Source organism: Nelumbo lutea, chromosome 6 (assembly GCF_056320005.1).
Source record: "Nelumbo lutea isolate HS-2025 chromosome 6, American lotus-T2T, whole genome shotgun sequence".
Classification (NCBI taxonomy): domain Eukaryota; kingdom Viridiplantae; phylum Streptophyta; class Magnoliopsida; order Proteales; family Nelumbonaceae; genus Nelumbo; species Nelumbo lutea.
In genome coordinates this window covers 19747603-19767739 of record NC_142689.1, presented here as the reverse complement: position 1 = coordinate 19767739, position 20137 = coordinate 19747603, and the positions used below count along the sequence as shown (strand labels likewise).

Here is a 20137-nt window from a genome sequence, read left to right as displayed (position 1 = left end):
TAATTTTGTATGTAAAATAATTTATAAAAGGGTAGAATGGGTATTTGAAAAAAACTGGCGCATCAATCTAACGTTTTCCGTCTAGAACAATGACAGAAGGAAAGTTTTTGTTGAATTTCTCAAAAGTTCAAGGTAGGTATTTGTTAAAATGAAATCATAGGGGAGGTTATTATGATTGTCATAAACTTCAAGTTAAGTTTTTGTATTAACAATAAAATGGTACTTGGTATGAATTCAGTTTATTTGATAAACCGTGGCACCATGTGGGCATTTATCCCATTATGTTATTTGGTGGAATAACTTTTAACAAATCAAATAAAGAAACGAAAACAATATCCAATACCCCTAAATGGCCCATCCATTAACGCCAAAGAATCAAATATACACAATCTTATTTCTTTTTGTTTGGGTTTTACTTAAGAAAGCTCATCCATCGCATCGAAACCATGTAGGTAGGTATAGGTCATAGAAATACAAAGAATGTAGAATTCTTTTTCTGCTTTGCATTCATAATTTTGACCTTTATGCTGTGTTTGGTTTTAGTGCAAATAAGCTTGTACTGATGTAAAACCATTACGGTATAAATAATTTGAATGAAAATTCTAATATATTTTTGTTTTGAATTTTAGTTTATTTTATTTGATTAATTAAAACATAAAACATAATAAAGTAAAATCTAAAATAAAATTAAACAAGAATTTGCAGTCTTTATGTATTTATACTAATGCAAATAAATTTCCACAGCAATCAAACACAGCTTTAATAAATGATTTTTTATTTCCATTTTGGCCTATATCATGTCATCAATATAGTCAAGAGAATGGCTCAATACATGAATGGGACACGATCATACGATACGGCCTCAACCGATCTGTGAGCCAACAGTAAAGCCTCCTCTGTTCTATTATGAATGCAAAAGAAGGGATGCTGTCTTGTCAAATTTATGGCTCAACGACAAGAAAATTAACAAATGAAACGTACATCCACATAACTGTCACAGCAATAGAGTCCAGGACGCTGAGTGAATCCTTCACTCTCCAGCATTTTCCTAGCCTTCATCACAAGCTCCTTATTGGTAACATTGCCATCTGTTTCAGCAATAATCAATTGAACCGCATTACTCATTGCACCATATGCCGCTTCCTCATTCTCTGTTGGGGTTGCATCCGCAGCTGTCTGATCCGTCTGGCACCCACTGATCAAGATACCATGCTCAGGAAGTGAACCCTTGGTTCGTCCAGCATAAACCTCTTGCCTGCTTGAAACTTCCGTTTTCATGGCTGCTTTTGCATAATCCTCGTCGTTTTCCTCCAGTTTCTGCTTCACAAACTCCAGAGCCCGATTTCCCACCGTGCCCATGAATTCGCTACCTCTCGTGCCTTTATGGTGGAGTTTGTTCATGATAAACTTCATGAATTTCTTCACCTTTGGACTCGCATCCTCCCCGAAGAGGTCAAACAGTGTTGGCCGCAGCTTCCCTATATCAATTTCGTTCTTCCCTGTCTTCTGCTTTAGTATTTTTATCAGGGTGGACGGCGGCAGGTATTTGCTCTTAATGCGATGACCCTGCTCGTTGTACTGGGGCTCCCCCTCTTGGGTTTCCTCTTCATCATGACGTCGGTCGTGGTGGTGGTGGTGGTGGTGGTTGTGGCGCCTTACAAAAGGGAGTTCTATTCCCCTTGTCTCGAATGCATCTCTGACGCCAAAGCTGGAATCCGCATCTGATACTAGCTCTTGGTGCCGCTTGCTGCTCTCCCCAATTTGCTCCTTAGCCTCGTCAATTAGGCCACCGCTGTGGCATGAATCTGATACAATTGTTATGCGACAGCCTTCCGGGACTAGTTCGACGAAATCCCTGATCTCATCGTCTGCACATGAACACACAATAAGCACACACACCCAGAAGCTTCGGTTCAACCTTCAGTATGCTTTCTATCCTGGTCAACGCCAGTCAGAATTTGGGCATTATCCTTCGTTTCAGTAGATCAGGGAAAATCAGAGTGGAACAGAAAGGTAATTAATGAACAGAAAGATAATTAAAACGTACCGGTAATGAGGTTCATGTCGCAAGGAACAATGCACTCGTCGTAGCCGGTGTCATCTTCCTCGCCGGTCTCGGGAGGGAGACGGTTACCATGACCGCTGTAGTGGAAGAAAAGGAAGCCACCGGACTCAGCCGATCGTACGAGATCGGAAAGAGCAGCTCGGATGTTTTTGCCGGTGGGCTGGGTGTACGAATTATCGGTATCGATCAAGACGGTGATATCTTGTTCGGAGAAGCCGTAACGGTCGATGAGGGATTTGTGCATCCTCTTGACGTCATTGACGCATCCCCCGAGTTCTATCTCCATTCCCGGGTAATTGCAACCTACCAGAAGAGCCCTCTTTGCCATCTGATCAAACTCTCTCTCTCTCTCTCTCTCTCTATATATATATATATATATATAGCAGCCTATTACCTCTTTCCTCTGAATATTATATAGGGAAAATTGGCTGTATAGATGGACTCCACACAAGCCGCCCACTCGTCGGCGTATTCTGTTCCAATCCAACAACGTTCGACGTTATTTCTGTGTCGTCCACCACAGACACAGTTGAACAATGAGAGCTTAGACTTTGACTTTTATTTATGTACAAAAATTTAAGAAAAGTTGCCAATTTGAAAAGGTCATTGCATCTCTTCCTTGCACGACTTGTATTAAATGACTTTGGCTACATGAAGCCATTAATCTCATATGGAAACGTTCAGATTGGCTTTGAGGCTTGAGTTGAGTGCTGCTGGTTTCATTTTGCCATTTTGGAACTGCAATTAGAATTGAATGATTCCAAAGTTCCTATCAATAAGAAAAACGTGGAAGTGGAACTGAAGGCATAAAATCTTTTCTCTTCTTTTTTTTTTTTAATTTTAAGTAGTTGAAAATCAATGGAAGATAATGAGCCTCGGATAGGAGAAACAGGATTTATATATATGTAGCTATTGCCAACCCAAGTGGTTGAATGTGAATATTGCAAGCCTCTGGAGTCTTGCCAGATAGTAGGAGGTAGGCAATTAGGCATTTTGTTTAGGGGGAACTGGGAAGGTGTAGGGGATGGTGCCCAGCATTCGCAATTAAGCGATGGAAGAAGCTGGTTAGAGCTCCAGTTTTTTCTGAATTACAAGTCTTAACTTGACCTTATCCAATTATTTAGCTCAGAACTCAGATGTCATTTCTCGAGCAGCCTTTGAAAGCAGTTACGAAGAAGGAAGAAGGATTCTTGAACTTAAGAAGGGGCAAGTCTCTGAAGCATATGGATTCCTTTCAAAAAAACGTTTAACAAACTAGCACCATTAATGCAATGGTTTATACAGATTCATCCCCGCAATGAAAAGGAGGATGTAATTTGGACAATAAAATAAAAAAGAATGCTAAGAGATGGCGTCTTTGAACTCCAATGCTTCCATCCAACTTCTTCTTCAACTTTTTCGGGGCATATGAAATGAGATAGTGTCTCGATCTACCTGAAGTGTCTTTAAAAGTCGATCAGAATCTGGTTTATTATAGTCGTATGAGGAGAAGCCAAGGGCCTCACTCGCTCCTCCATCTTTGGAGAGAACATCGTGCGTTTGGTTCATTTTAAGTAGCCCAAACGAGAGCCGACTTATTTCAGACTTCCAGTGTAGGTCTTGGTGAGCCTGACTTGTCAGTTCTCACCCTAGTTGGTTGTCCACCAACACTAGAGTGACTTATCATATCAGGCTCCACACATTTGTCAGCAAAAGTTAAGGGAGGTTAAAGAAGAAGAAAAGAAGAAGAAGAAGAAGAAGAAGAAGGGGTCAATAAGCATAATTCAACCCAAATGTGAAGAGTTTTTTTTTACAGAGGTCAAAGGGAGGTTAAAGCAGATTTAAATTTCTCATTATGGATGCAAGTGCAACATTAAATTTGTTTTGGGAGATTTAAATAATTTACCCCAAAACAAATTCTGTAGCACCCATTATGGATGCAAGTGCAACATTAAATTTCTCATGATGCAATATTTACAGCTCAAGGTGCATTTTATGGCACCGATAGTGGAATATATATATATATATATATTTCTGTAACATAAAGTTGTCCTTTTATTATTACATTTTTAGCAAACTGAGGCTCAGTGGAAAAAGGGCTTCAAGCAAACCAATTTTCCTTCCTGTTGTGAGGGTTGCATCCAGTTCCTCAGAGCATAACCCTACCTACCTAAACTCCCCACTTTACAAATGGCAGACAATGATAGCACACGGCTTCACAGATCTCCCTGATTTCATCTGGTTGTCTCAGATTAGAGATGTATGTCCCCCCACGCCCTATTCCTTGGTCCCAAGGCCTTTGGATTCACTCCATGAAAAGGGTGCCTACTACCAGCTTTTTACCTTTCCTCTGTAACCCTGCGAACCAGCATGTATGGGAGCAGAGCAAGCGGCAGATGTTGTAGATATTCCCCACTGAAAATAAAAATAAAAAATAAAAAATAAAACCAAAAATGTTATAATGTTTGTTGTATTTAAATATTGATGATGGACAACTAATAAAATGAAAAACATAGTAACCTACTTTGAGAAGCATTGAGGACAGTGCTGTATGGGTCCGCCTCCTCTACACATTGGACTTATGGTAGCCAAGGCCTGAGGAGTAGCATTTTATTACTTCTTACAGGTAGGCATCATTGGACTCTTGCAATGCCTTAATAACACACGCCAGTGAACAGTTCCAATGGTTAATAACCAGCATACCATATCCCTACATACTTGTGGTAAAAGTAGCAAAAGAGCAGATTTGCGAAGGTCCACTTACACCCATCAGGAGTCCCTACTCGTGCAAAAGATTGCAGACCATTTTCTTTGAGGTACAAAACATCATGTTTACCAATTATCTGATTGGATCTATTTTCTGATCAGGCATCCGGCCAGAAGATGGCAAATGCCACAGTTGAGAAAAGTATATTATTCTAATCTAAAAGTCACAATTGTCTTGGGATATAATCCTACTTCTTGCTTTTTTTTTTCAAGTATTCCTGGTTAAAAACAGAAGATATTTACTTAGATTGGTATCTATGTATCTCTCTTTGGAGTTCCATTTCCATGCCTCATCACCCATGGACTAATATAAAACCAGAATTTGTGTGAGAAACATAAATCTGCTCACCAATGATCCACTGCTTGCATGAACTATAACAAAGACTAATAATCTAATTATCAAAAAAAAAAAAAAAGACTAACAATCAACAGTTCACCCAATTCTGCATGTTTTTTGATCAATAACTAGAACCTTGAGTAACTAAGTCAGATGGTTAGAAACTCAGATCATTCAACCCGTTGCAATTTCTGGAACAAAGGCTAGCATTAGAAAGGTAGTCCGAAGGCCCATATAAATTGAAGCAAAGAAATCCCATATAAAAACTAAAACAATATAACTTTAAATGTTTGTGACTAATACAAAATTATGGTTTTAATTGGCAATAAAAATAAACAAATGGAGTTGCTAGTAGGGGTGCAAGTCAGGCCGAGTTAGGTCAGGTTGACCCAACTTTTTCACTATGGCTATGTTTGGTTTAAAGGAAAAAGTAGGGAAAGGAAGGGAAAGGTAGGGAAACCTTTACAAACCTTGTATTGGTTTCCCTACCTTTCCTTTCCTTTCCCTACTTTTTCCTTCAAACCAAACACGGACTATACATATATGATGCATGCATACATACATATATATAGCCCAACCAATCCTACTTTTTCCGGTTTCGGATTGGGTTGGGGGCTTGGGGCTAACCCAGCTTAAGTTGCACTCCTAGTTCCTACCTGGTCCTCCCAAATAAAGCCCTTATCTTATCACACCACCCAGAGTATTCAAGCACGAATATCCTTATAAGGAAATAAAAAAAAAAAAAAAAAAAAACTGCAAAATCATAGTTGCAGAAAGTGATATTCATTTCTTACCAAATGTTTCATGGCTGAAATATTACATAGAAGGAAAGACTAGAGAAATATACCAAGAGCCCCACTCAGCATTCCTCAAACACAGTGAAGCCTCTACCTGTATGACCATAAGCATGTATGGCTATCATTGGTCAAAATGTTACACCTTAAAAAAGGAATGCAACCATGAAAATGAAATCTTTGAGTTGCCAAACAGAAAAAAAAAAGAACTATATTCCACCAAACAGAGAAGAAAAGAGATAAGGGTGCTCATTTGCCAGTCAAAATTCTCCAGATCAAAAGAAGAAGAGATAAGAGTGCCCAAATTCTGCACAGCTTGCTGTTACCTACACATCCTTGAATGCTTTTACAATAAACCAACTATATTTTACCAAATGGATTCATTTGCTAGTCAAAATTGCCCAGAATTTGAGATAAGAGTACTCAAATTCTAAACAGCTTGCTGTTACCCATGCATCTTTAAATTCTTTTACAACCAACCAACTACATTCCACCAAGCAGGTTCATTTGCCAGTCAAAATTGTCTAGATCAGTGCGCCAATTTGCACTGCTCAGTCACCCATATGGTCTTTGAAGTTCCATGTTGACAATCTCATGAGACATTGTTAAACATATAGAAGCTCAAATGAGCAAAAGGTGATTCAGTGAAGGTCCCGCAGAAGAAACAGCACTACTTTATGAGCATCCAATCCATATGAAGATGATGCATCCATCTTCAGAAGAAACCAAAATAACCTTGATTTATTCACAGTTGACCTCTTCTGAGGTTAAGAAAGAACAAAAATGATATTGATCCACTGCAAATCGTGTTTAGATATTAAAATGCATTCACAAGAATTATTTGAAGTATTGGACTTCATGGGAAGAGAGAAATAATAGACTATTTAATGGCAAAGCTCGGTGTAGTTGTGTATGTGTTATCATTGAGAGAATAACAGTGAAAATAGCTTCTTGGTTCAAAATGACAAGTATTTGATCCATTCTCTATAGAGAATATCATTAGGGGATGGCAGCTGGTTTGCACAATCCTCAACAACTAGATCTCTTGTTCTCTCATTGTGGAGGCCACTGGATACAAATGTGATAAAACTAATTTGATGGCTGCAGCAGGGGCAATCCAGGTCCATCTGGCATAAGTGTGGATCTATAGAGACCATATTGGGTAATCATTGCTTTATTTTTCAGGACCCATAGACCATGGAAATTTAATAGGTTCATCTGGCAGAAATGGGAATCTATATAGACCATAATGGGTGATCATTGCTTTATTTTTCAGGATCCATAGGCCATGAGAATTTAACAGGGGGGAAATTTGTAGCAGAGCTACAAGAATTGATGCTTGTCAAGTAAATAGTGACAGCAGTATTTTGAAAGGCGTGGGAGGCACCCCCAAAACGCCCTGAGGTGTATGCAAGAGGTGTTTACACCTCTGAGGCATATGCCTCAGATGGCAAGAGGCATACACCTTTTTCATGAGGCATGCTAGAGGCATATGCCTCGTGTGCCTCACACACACCTCATATAAAAAGACAAAAAAGAAAAAAAAGAAAAAAAAAAAGAGAGAAAGCAAGAAAAGAAGAAAGAAGGGAAGGAAAGGAAAGATTTTTATTAAAAACTAAAGAAAAATGAGATCCTCCTTCCTCTTCTTCCTCCTCTCCCTCCTTTCTTCCTCCTCATCCACCTCCTCTTAAGGAGACTTATACCTCCTTGTGTTCGTGAGGCTTGTGCCTCTTACATTCTGAACTACGTCTCACACTCTCATGCCTCTAGGTACTGGAATGCCTCACGTCACGCCTGCGCATTTTAAAACATTGAGTGACAGTAAAGGTAGGTAGCAGCAGCCAGCCTAAGCTGAGAGATGCTTGTCATCTTTGTAAATACCACATTCTTTTATTATTTTAATGAAGTTTCAGGTGACAGTAAAGGTATGTCCATATAGTTTTTTAACAATTAAACAAGCCCCCTTTAAAGGTTTCCAAATTACAAACATGGGAAGATGAATATAAATTTGCATTGAAAATGATTTATCCAAAATGTATTCTGCAATGAACGTGCAATTCATAGGTTTATGGGTAATACTTTATTTATATTTTCTGATTAAAAAATAAATTTGAAGGCTAAAAGGTTATAACCAGTAGTCTAATTGATTTCTGGCACATACTGTTTAAAACTTACAACTTCACAACCAATCTATGAAATAGAGAGGTTTTCCTTTATCCATCTTCCATCCCAAGTCCCAGTAATCATGGCTACTCTTGCTACAGCCCCAACATTGGGAGACTCCAAGGCGAATTCATTCTGACATTTTCTGAACTGCAAAACATAAATACAAAATTAAGATAGGGTGAAAGTCAACACAAAGCAACAGAGATATCCATAAGATCTTCATCCTCAAGGAATAGAAAAAGGAGGTAAAGATAGAAAGAGCATTAAAAAATAAAAATTGATTACATCCATACTCCATAATACAAATAAACAAAAAAATCCAATGCAAATAGATCATAATCTTAACTAGAAGACATTTAACCAGTAATTAAGCTACTTCCAAGCTTGGTTCTGCAACCCGCAAGTATGCTACCCACACTACCCAGAAGACACTACAGCTGCACATTGGGAACATCTCTTGTACTTGTATGTTGCCATTCATGGGGAGATGTAATACTTTCCCCTTGTTTAATTTCATTGTTTTGAGGATGCTTATGCAATCTCTCTCTTGCCACCTTACAAAATATGTTCATTCTGCACTTGCCCTGCCCACATTATAAAAACAACAAAGCAGGATCAAAATATCTATGATGTTCTATGTTAGTGAACAGGTCTGTTGCAGCCAGCCCGAGTGAATGGAGCCCACTATTTCTTAATTATATCATCCACTGAGTAGCTCCCATTCTAAAAAGTTCTCTGATTTCTCTCCTTCCAAATGTACCATGACACTGCAGCTGGGATGTACCCCACAATCTCCTTCATCATTTAAACCTCAGTTTCCAGGAGTGCAAGTGTCCTAGAAATTTGCAGGCACAAACCAGGAAATGTTCCACAATCTGCAGAAATAGGAATAGACCTGGCCCTGGGCCACCATAGTGCACTGCAGAAATAAATGATTTGCAGTTTCTGTCTCTCCCGCATAGTACATAAGCCTCTGAATGAATGCTGACTCCTCTTCTTTCTAGACAAATTATCCCTGGTTAAACAACTATCCAGCAGCCCACGACAAGAAAGCCACTTTGGATGGAATGTGGGATAACCAAACTTGCTTATGAGATAAAACAGGATTTTGGCTACAACTGCCTGCACAAAGACTTAACTGAGAAAGTCCCTGACTTCTCCCACTTCTAGCTCCTAAAATACTCTTGATCTGGCTTTGGGTAAAATCTGTTGAGCAAACTGAACAGGGAAACAATAGGTATCAATCACCCTGACTTCTCCCAAATCCCAATCATTCAGGCTTCTTCTCAGAGTTAGGCTACAGAAGACAACCCTTCTTGGACTTCATAGGTATCAATCACCCTAGCTTTCCTATTCTCTGCAAGGATGCAAAGGGTAGGAACCTTCTCCATCAAAGCTCGATCTTCACACACATATTTCTAAAACATAATCTTATCTCCCATCCCACTTTCAGACAGATGCCTTGAATGAAGTTACCGCATAACTTCTCAAAGCCACTCCAAACTGAACAACCATAAGGATCCTCTGCAATACCTGAATCCCAATTAAAATTCATGATCCCAAATTTTTCTGCAATGATCTGCCTCCATAGCAACTGAGGCTGAGAGCTAAATCTTCAGAACCACTTTGCAATAAAAGCAGCTTTCATTTCCCTCATTTTCTCCACTCCTAACCAACCTCTTGATTCAGGTAAGAAAACTTGATCCCAATGTACCAGATGAATTTTATTTTTCTCCTGCCATCATTTCCAAAGGAAATCTCTTTCTATTTTTTCTAGCTTCTCTGCAACTTTTTCTGGTACAGAAAAGGAAGACAAGAAAAAAGTGGGTAGTTGTCATAGGATGCTCTTTAGTGAAGTCTTCTTAGCCCAGGATGATATATATTTACATTTCCAGGTGGGTAATTTTCTGGCCATTCTTTCTATCACTGGATCCTAGATGCCCTTTGCTCATTACCTATGTATATGAAATCTCTTTCAGGTGGATCTTTTTCATATATCATGTAATACTGACATTTTAAATGAAGTTGCTCATTACCCATGAAAAAGAAAGAAATATCTTTTTTCTTTTTATTTTTGGTAGGTGAAAAAGAGAAAGAGATATCAGGACATCTCAAAACTAACAGGTTCATCTGCGAAGCATTATTATTGTTTCCCAACCCACAACCTCTAAATACATTATTTTCTAAACATAGTTCAGGTTAGATGAGGCAAATCCAAGAGGCATCATCGTTGTTGTTTCATCCTGCATCAGTGAAACCCACTTGTTATTTGTTGTTTCAATATTCATTCTTGAAACAGATAATTCCTCCTAGATATGAGCTCCAACATTTTCTTTATTTGACAATTACTCTAGTTCTAGGACCATTAGAGTCATATTACTGGATTTTATGATGTGAATCTCCAAATACAGATATTAACACCAGAGGTATGGAGGTACATCTAGACAGGCTCTTATAAAAAAAAGTAATGAAAAAAGGAAAAAGAAAAACCCAGAATGAAATAGAAAAAGAAAGATATTCTGTATTTTTAACTATGCTATCCTTTTTCTACTCTCTTGGGTGGCTCATCAATTTCACCATAGCCTTTAACAAAAGCAGTTAAATGAGGACCCACCATGCCAAAATAACACATCTAAGCATGCACGTACCAAAATAACACATCTAAGTATTCCATTAAATTCTGGAACACTGTGAAGACAAATCCCATTGTTCATTTGGTGATACAAAACCACCTTTCCAGAAGCATTCCTGACAAAGATCACACCATCCCTCACAAACCATGCCAGTTCAAATTAGTTAAAAGGGTCATTTACTAGAACACCCCCAATAGTTTCACAGATTTACTTAAATCCACCCTATAGTTTGCATTTTACTAAAACACCCCTTTTTTTATCAATAAAAAGAAATTTCATCGATGAAAAATAGAAGTTACAGGGGTTACAGTTTATGAGTAGCCTCAGCTACCCCACTACAATGTACTACATCCACTATTAAGTTGATTTTTCACTCTTACAGTTGGGCCCAGAAACAGTGATCCCTGTTTACCCCTTGTTTGGCTAGCTGGTCTGCAAATCCATTTGCTGCTCTAGGAGTCCACCTAATTGACGGTTGCATGTCCTTGGATAGATTTTTAATCTTCTTGATATCATTTCTGAATAGCCAGGGTGTGCTGTCCTGTTGTTTTAGCCAACTGATGATAACTTTGGAATCCCCTTCCGCAACCAGTTTTTCCACCCCCATCTCCTTAGCTTTTTGTATCCCATATACCATTGCCTTCAGTTCAGCTGTAGTGGAATTTCCAATTCCAATGGGACCTGAAAACAGCCCCAGCACATCTCCTCTTTCATTTCTTATAACCCCTCCAATTCCAGATCTTCCTGGGTTTCCAAAACTGCTGCCGTCAAAGTTTAATTTGATAAAACCTGGTTCAGGGGGCACCCAATCCTTCAGGACCTTCTTCTTTGCCGAGGAAGAGCAAGCAACTGTCCTCCAATTCCTTATTATATCATCCACTGTAAAATTTGAGAAAAAATCAGTGTTTTCGCCCATGAAGTCACCTTCACCATGATACTTTCTATTAGTTTTTCCTTGCATCTTTCCTTGTCTTCAAATATTCTCAAATTTCTTTCCTCCCATAGTACCCATAGCACTGCTGTCCTTGTGCATCTCCACAGTATTCTCCCTCTTCGCTTTGGCCATCTAAAAGTAGATGGCTCAAACAATCTTTCCAAGCTCAACGGTGTGTCCCACCTGCATCCAAAAAGGTAGAAAAACCAATCCTAAACACTACTAGAAAGAGGACAGGAGACAAGAATATGAAAAGCATTCTCACCAGTTGACTTGCACAAACAGCACCAATTTAGTTAAAGGCACCAACCAGGTCTTTTCCTCTACATCAGATCACTAGTGTTAATTGCACTATGATAGACCTCCCAACAAAAGGCACCCACTTTGTGGGGGATAGGTCGACAGCAAACTTCTTGTAAAGGGAAGGGTACCCCAGTTTGGGCAGGAGAAGACAAGGACTTGAAAAAGGAGGCATAACTGAAAACTCCTGAAGGATGAGGAACCCAAAGTCTAGTGTCTAGAAACACCCCATCGAAACACCCCAGACAAGGATGGGGAAGGGGCAAGGAAGTCAACAATCGGTCTACCTTTGAGGGAGGAGAGAGAAAAAATTGAAGGGAATAAGGCTTTTAAAGAAGAGTCCCCCACCCAAATATCTTCCCAGAATTTGATTTTGTTACCTGAGTTGAGATCAAATCTGATATGATTGAGAAATGAAGGGAGAAGTTTGTGAATTGCCTTCCATGGTGAATAGCTCGAGGTCTTACTAGATACTCTAGCATCCCAACCATTCTCTGAGAGCTCATGTCTGGTTACCACTTTGTGCCAAAGCCTATCTGTCTCACCTAGGAATCTCCATAACCACTTGCCCAACAAAGCCTCATTCCTCTCCTTCAGTCTTCCAAGACCCAATCCTCCCAACTCCTTCCTTCTAGTCGCTACTTCCTATCTAATTAGATGATCTCTCTTCTTCTCGTTAAATTCCCATAGAAAATCCCTCATTATCTTCTCTAATTTCTTCCCAATAGTTTGAGGCATACTAAACACCAAGAGATAGTAAACTGGGAGATTTGCTAAGGTGGCCCTAATAAGAGTGATCCTACCCCCAAAGAAACATAATTTCTCTTCCATGCTGCCAACTTCTTTTCAAACCTCCCTAGTACCGGTTCCCAGAATCCTAAATTTTTTGGGCTTGCACCTAGGGGGAGTCCTAAATATTTCAAAGGCCACTCACTCCGCAGACAACCTAATTCCTCTACCCAAACATTGACCTCTTCTTGGGTTAAGTTAATCCTAGCTACCACACTCTTGTTAAGGTTCACCTTCAGATTTGTCACTTTTTCAAAAAGATTAACCACCAACCTTAGGTCCCTTGCAGCCACCTCATCTCCAATTTCACAAAAAACAATGATGTCGTCTGCAAATTGAAGATGAGTTACCACCAAACTCCCCCTTCCTGCTCTCCGGCCCTTTAAAATACCTATCTCATCTGCCTTCGAGATCAATATGCTAAGCACCTCTACTAAGATCGTAAAAAGGAAGGGGGATAGAGGGTCTCCTTATCTCACTCCTCTTTTAGTGTTAAAAAAGTCCTTTACTACTCCATTGACTAATACTGAGAAATGGCAGGACTGTAGACATCCTTTAATCCACCTACACCATCTTGCTCCAAATCCAGACTTCCTAAGAGCCTCCAACAAAAACTCCCAATCCACACTTCCTAAGAGCCTCCAACAAAAACTCCCAATCTAGAAAGTCATTGGCTTTCTCTAAATCTAATTTGCATACAATGCCTTTCTTTCTAGATTTCATGAAATCCTCCACACATTCATTAGCTATTAGAATTTGATCCAAAATTTGCCTTTCTTGGATGAAAGCCCCTTGAAACTGAGAGATGATTGCTGGTAGGACCTTTTTTACACCTCAGCTAACAACCCCTCTATGATAGAATTCCTCAAAAACCTTCATCACATCCTCAAAACATATCTCTAGATTTCTGCTCACCACCTCTTATAGAACTGGCCACTCCAATCCTTCCAACTCCCATCTTCCTGACGTAGGCCTTCTAAAAATTGATTTAAAGTGATCCACCAATGCCTTAGCAATCTTGTCCTAATTTGTTAAAGTTCCATTTTCCAGTTCTAGCATAGAGATTTGATTCTTTCTTTTTCTCCCATTTGCTATCATGTGGAAGAGTTTAGTGTTCCCATCCCCTTCTTTAATCCATTGCACTCTTGATTTCTGCTTCTAAGTTATTTCCTCTCTCAGGAGTGTAGTTTCTAATTCTCCTTTCAAATTTAGTCTTTCCTCGTTCTCCCCTATCTCTAAAGCCCCTCCCTCCTCCTTTTTATTGATCTCTTCAATTCTGCTTATCAGTTTTGCCTTTCTTTCTTCTAATCTCCCATATTGAAATTCCACTCCTTTATTTTTTTTCTTTTAAATTCCTGAGTTTCCTGTGGAATCTAATCCCTTCCCAATCAGCTTGGGGGTTGTCTTCCTCCCACCACTCCTTGATTTTTTTGCATAAACTCTAGAACTGTAAGCCACATGTTCTCAAATCTAAATGGCTTCAGCCCCTCTCCCTCTAATCCTTGTTGAATGCAAATCGACCAATGATCCGAAGTGATTCTGGGTAACATTCTGCTTACCACATTATTCCAGTGTTCCTCCCAATCCATATACACAAGGAATCTGTCCAATTTTGAGAATAAAGGATTTTCTTAACAATTAGTCCACGTGAGTCTTTGTTGACCACTTTCAATCTCCTTTAGCTCAAAGGTTTCTATAAACCTATTGAATCTCCTCATGCTGGTGGATATCCTCTGTCTCGGGTTGTTAGATTCATCAGGATGTCTTACCACATTGAAATCACCCCACAAGCACCGCAGTCCTTGTCATAGTCCTCGCACATCTACCAACTCTTCCCATATTTCATTTCTTTCCCTATAAGAATTAGGTCCGTAGACATTTGTGAGCACCCATTTGCAACTATCATCTATCTTCCTCAAGTTTACAGACACTGAGAATCTCCCTATTAAGTCCTCTACGCACTCTATTGTCTCCTCCTTCCACAATGTGACTATCCCTCCCGACGCACCACAAGATGGGGCCATAGCCCAGCCAATCCCTTTGCCTCCCTAGATACTTCTCACCCACTTTCTATCAATATTCAGGGCCTTTGACTCTTGTACCATTACAATGTCCGGCTTCTCTCTCCTCAATAATTCCTTCACAAGCCTTCTTTTTGTTGCTCTCCCTGACCCTCTGAAATTCCAACTCACTATCTTCATTTCACCTTGGCTCTGACTCCCCTTTACCCTTCCCAATCTCTTCACCTTCCGCTTCCACTACTCTCACTCTCCTTAACTCTCTTGCCCCATCCACTCCTTTGTTTTTCCACCTCCCTCGATTTCCTCTTACCAGTTTTACCCCAATTGACCTTCATCTTCATTTGGGTCTTGGCTGGAACTAACTTAGAGATTTTCAATCCCATCCTTTCTGCCAATTTCAGTAATAGGATCTCCTCATCTGATAGGCCTTCTCCTAGGCTTTTCGCCTCTGCTTCCTCCCCTCCACCTTCACTTCCCCCTTTTTCCAGTGCTGACTTCTCTATACTTTCCACTGTTACACTTTCTTCTCTATCCCCCTAGAGACTACAAGCCCTGCTTCTCCATCCTTGGCACATTCAATATAATGGGTCTCTCTTAAGCCATGGTTTACATCTGTAGAATCTGTAGGGGCAGCACTAGCATCATTAGTAACCATAAGCAAATTCGCATCGTTACCTGACAAACCTTGTGCCCCTGGGGTGGATATGGCGGAAGGACTCGAGGGGGGATCTCTGACCACAGCCCCAAAACTCGACTCTGCAAGTGCTTCTGTTAGGGAGTAATCCGGCTGAATCACTTGGGATTGACCTGGTTGTGGTACTTTATTCTTGCTTGGTGCTATTGTGTTTGTCTCCTGGTTCGAATCTTTCATAATTACTAAATTCCCCTGTCTGTGATTGAATCTGGTCTAGGTTCTTCTCCCTTGAGTGCAGATCGTCCATTTTACCCGATCGAACTTGAGTCGGGTAGGTTCGAGGCTCGACTGAACTTGAGGAGAGAAACAGTCAAGTCGGAGGTTGAAGAAAGCTTCTAGGTTGAGATCTTCAATAACCTGTTCAGTGACTCTGCCTTGGTCTTAATCGCTCTCACCGTAGGAATTTTCATCCGAGCTAGGGGACTCAAACTCTTCTTCTGAACTACTCTCTTCAGAATCACTTTCGTCGAACTGCTCCTGGCTTTTCCTGGAGAACCTCAGATTAGGGCGCTCTTTCTCTTTTCTCTGTCGTATCCTCCACATCAGGCTGCCCCCTTTTTGCTCTCTGGGTGAGTTCGATCGAGCTGGAGAAGATGATAGATCAGGTCTTTTGTCTATCGTTTCTCTGTCGTATCCTCCACATCAGGCTGCCCCTTTTTGCTCTCTGGGTGAGTTCGATCGAGCTGGAGAAGATGATAGATCAGGTCTTTTGTCTATCGTCTCTTTGGTCGATTGGCTCACGTGACTACGAAAGCTCGCATGTGCTGGCTCGCCCACCTCCCTACTAACCAACTGGTCCACTCTTCTTCCGCTTCGCTCCAACGGGTCAATTGAATTTGAAATACCTTGTCTTTTCTTGTTAAAGTTAAAACCCGCTTCTTTTGCCCCACAATTTGAAGTAATTTCCTTTTTTGGACACTGGTCTACCCAAGAACCTGGCGCTTTGTCTTCTGCCTCATCATTCCTCTCTAGCTGTCTGGTTATATACTTATGACATCTGCCCCTTCTCTTTTGCTTCCACATGTCACCCACCCGATCACATCATCTTCATCTTCAACCTTCGAGCTTCCCCTCCATAACGTGGCTTCCAATTCCGAAGCAACTTAAACTCTAATCCACAATCCTTCAGTGAGCAGATCGAAAGAACGATGGATGTCTTCAGCTTTTTTTAGGAGATTAGAGCCCCACCAAAGGCCACTATTATCTTTTCCAGCAGAGGTTTACGCCAAAGGTTATTGAAATTCTTCGAGTTACAGGAAGGACACCAATTTTCGATCATTACAGTGCCCTCCCAAGTTTCAATGGTAGTAAATTCTACCTCCTCAAAGCCCACATCCATCATCGCCTTATTCTCTTCAAACAGCATGAGAATGGCACTCTGCTTCAGTCCCAATTTGTTTGAAACTTCTCTCTGTCCTTTACCCTGTTTTTCACATTAAGCACTACATTTTCCTTCTAGTGTCCCTTCTATCAGTATGTTGGGTACCGTAGTTGAGAGAGCCACCGATACAATCTTTACATCATCTAACCCTTCATCTAGCCCCAACTTTTCTATTCTCTTCCTTCTCTCCTTCATTTCCTCCTTCGAGACCACCCTATTTTCCTTCATTCTTTCCTCAGTCTGTTTCTGAACCTCCTACTGTTTCTACTTCTCTATCGTCCAAATATTGGTTACGATTTGATACAATTCATTGGCTATCCCAATTCACCCTTCTAGGTTTTTACTTATGTTATAATAATTATTTATCTTCTTCCTTTCTCAAATCTCTCTTCCAGTGTTACGAACCATCAATTTTGAGTTTCTTTTTCTATTTTCCATGCAAGTTTCGTTAGATAGTCTTAAGGTATGCATCTTTCCATTCTGCTAATCAACATTGAAACCAAGCGACCGCTGACCCTACAAGGTAAATTGTTCCTTTTCTACCTTCCCTGAACTTCATTGTCATCTCTTTTTTAGCCTTCCCTGAACTTCACTGTTATCTCTTTTTGGTGAAAGACCTCTTCCATCAGTAGTTCTTTTGACTCTATCTTGATTAATCTTTGAAAATAGTAATATGATTACACTAAAAATTAAGTCAAAAGGCATGGATTGTTTATTCCAAAAGTACCCCTACTTTGTTTAAGGGTATGGATTCATGGTTGTTTATTCCAAAAAGTATTTCTAATACTTTTTTGTATATAAAACAAATTAAAATTAACTAAATAGAGAAAAAAAATAGAATGGTTGTTCATGCTTTATTGAGGGAAAAAATGATATTTTTGTTTTTAATGGGCTCAGCCCAAAATCTGACCCCGAAACAATGTAAAATTGGGCTTGAAGCCCGGCTCGTAAACAGGTCTAGATGCTAGTATTAAAATTGTTATTTCCATTTTTATCTAATGAAAAGTCAATTAAGTAAACCATTGCAAATTTAGTGATATTTTAATAAATCACAAACTATAAGATAGGTTTTTAGTAAATTCATAAAACTATAAGGGATATTTTAGTAAATGATCCTACTTTCTATCGACTCATTTTGTGTCTTTTTATCTTTTTGCCAGTTTTGCACTTGGTTTAATGCCTGTTGCATCTTACCTCATTTTAAATAAAATCTCACAATTATCAAATAAAACAAAAACAAAACCATTCTTAAATTCCATAGAATATAAGAAATAAAAAAAAAATATTATCTAATCTTATAAGATCAATTTTGCCTCTAGAGGGGAAAATCCAACAAGAAAAAACAATCAAAGTACCAAACTATAAACAAAATGACTTAGCGCTCATGGAGAGGAGCATTGAAATTGGAACAATTTCAAATAGGTGGAATTGGTTGAGATAGGAAAATAGTTTTTTGTAAGGTGGTGCAATCATCATTTCTATATATAGAATGCTTATGGAATCACCACCAGGTCCTAGATGGCTTCATTCAAATAACCAGATACACATACCCTTGTTAGCACAGATCCCAGATTATCACTGAGGTTTGAAACCACATTTAAGTAGAGCCTGCGCAAAACATAGAATTAATGAAATAAGGAAAAAGAAAATTTTCTTTCACCTGAACTTCCTTCTTTCCTTTTCTCTCTTAAGTTGCCTACTCACTCCACTGTTAGCCTTGAGAGAAAGCGGCGAGACGAGGGTCTGAACATAACCAAGTATTCTTTTAAATTCCCCTTCCCTAAATTCCCGATCCCGAGCATTTGGAAGGCGAAGAACCCTGTTGCGTATTGGATGATACAAAACCACCTCCCCAGAAGCATTCTTGAGAAAAATCTCCCCATCCCTCACAAACCACGCCGGATCATACGACTCAAAACCCCTAGCTATTGCTCGCCACTGGAAGGAAAACTGTCTAATCCAAGACTCTTTTGCCCCGTAATCTTCCATTACCCAAATGTCAATCCTTTCTCCATGAACAGAAAGAAATGCACAAAGGCATCCTCTCAACACCCCCAATTTAATCCAATCCTTATCAACCTCTCCCATGTCGGGCGATGGGACCTCCCAGAACACCTCGTCCTCAAGATCGAAACAAACAATGAGCATCAAGACACCCACCTGAAAGAAGCGAGCCGCCGGCCAATGAATACCTCCATGCAAGAGCAGTCCACCGGAACGACAGTCAATTTGGAAAGAGACGTCTTCCCCAATCTTTCTCCATGAATCAGTGCCCAGCGTGTGCACCAGAACTGTGGACCGATTGACGCCAGGACTTCTGGAAACATCAAAAGCATCAATAACTTTTACCACCTTGTATTCGTCGAGGGCGGAGATGTAGCCGAACGCAGAAATATCCGTCATTAATAAGTGGGAGGAGGGAGGACGTTCAAAAGGGGTTTCCGGCAACTTCACGTAATCCCCGGTAGATGGGTTCCATACAAACAAGTCTTCTGGTGTGTCATCGAGTCTCTCGTCGGCCAAGCACACCAACCCATTACAGGAACCCGCTACCCATGGACTTCTGATAAAATTCTGAAAAGGCAAATCCAGTTTTCTCGACGACCCATCATTCGTTTCTGTCTCAGAACCATTATCTACGTGAAAGACAATGCTGGCAGAGATGACGATGAAATTGGAGGACCCGCCGTCGTCGTTGGGGATAGTGATGTTTTCTAGCACTCGATTCAGATGTTGTTTAATGAATAGAGGGTCGCTGATTAGGGCGAGCCATGATTTGCAGACGCACTTAAATCGCAGCAGTGACTTTACGGGAAGTTTACAGAGAATATCGAAGATGACGTCTGCAGGGAGGCTCCTCGACGACATAGCGTCTGGGTCAAGCAGTTGTTCTTCGATCCTTTTTGTGCTTTTAGCCTTTTGCTCGGAAAGACAAAGGACACGAAGCAATATCGGGTGACCGTTGATAGTCGTAAGGCATGTTTGGTACCTCAACCGATTTGTCGGGCAACATTCCTACCTGATGCTGGGAAACTGTAAAAGTAATTAAGTCGAAATGCCTCATCCAACAAAAACTACGCTTACATGGCGCTATTAATATAAAGGGGCACGTGTACAAATAAAAATGAAAGGGCAAAATATATAATTATAAAAACTTTCCATAAGTTTCCTGATAATCATAAAATCCTCCCCTATATTTTCACCTTAACAAAATCTTCCCGTAGTTTTAAAAAATCATCCATTTACATCCCTTCCGTCATTGTTCTATTATTCATAGA

General features: G+C 40.0%; 2 protein-coding genes across 7 annotated transcripts; both read right to left on the bottom strand.

Annotated features, from left to right (window-relative positions):
- Positions 1-758: 758 nt before the first annotated feature.
- On the bottom strand, positions 759-2761 carry LOC148847767 (metacaspase-5-like). The gene is made up of 2 exons (XM_088948332.1): positions 2048-2761; positions 759-1868 (listed from the first exon to the last, which is right to left on the bottom strand). The coding sequence occupies exons 1-2, from the start codon at positions 2391-2393 to the stop codon at positions 964-966; spliced, it is 1251 nt and encodes a 416-aa protein (XP_088804458.1). The 5' UTR covers positions 2394-2761; the 3' UTR covers positions 759-963.
- Positions 2762-4017: 1256 nt separating this feature from the next.
- On the bottom strand, positions 4018-19863 carry LOC148847766 (F-box protein CPR1-like). Of its 6 annotated transcripts, none has more exons than XM_088949498.1 (5): positions 18520-19863; positions 8103-8254; positions 5942-6038; positions 4569-4639; positions 4018-4459 (listed from the first exon to the last, which is right to left on the bottom strand). In XM_088949498.1, exons 1-2 carry the CDS (start codon positions 19725-19727, stop codon positions 8200-8202), a joined length of 1263 nt encoding a protein of 420 aa, XP_088805624.1. In that variant the 5' UTR covers positions 19728-19863; the 3' UTR covers positions 4018-4459; positions 4569-4639; positions 5942-6038; positions 8103-8199. The 6 variants fall into 6 exon arrangements, with proteins under 6 accessions (XP_088805624.1, XP_088805623.1, XP_088805628.1 ...); XM_088949497.1 differs by having other exon boundaries at positions 8117-8254; XM_088949502.1 differs by lacking the exon at positions 4569-4639 and having other exon boundaries at positions 4322-4459.
- Positions 19864-20137: the final 274 nt, after the last annotated feature.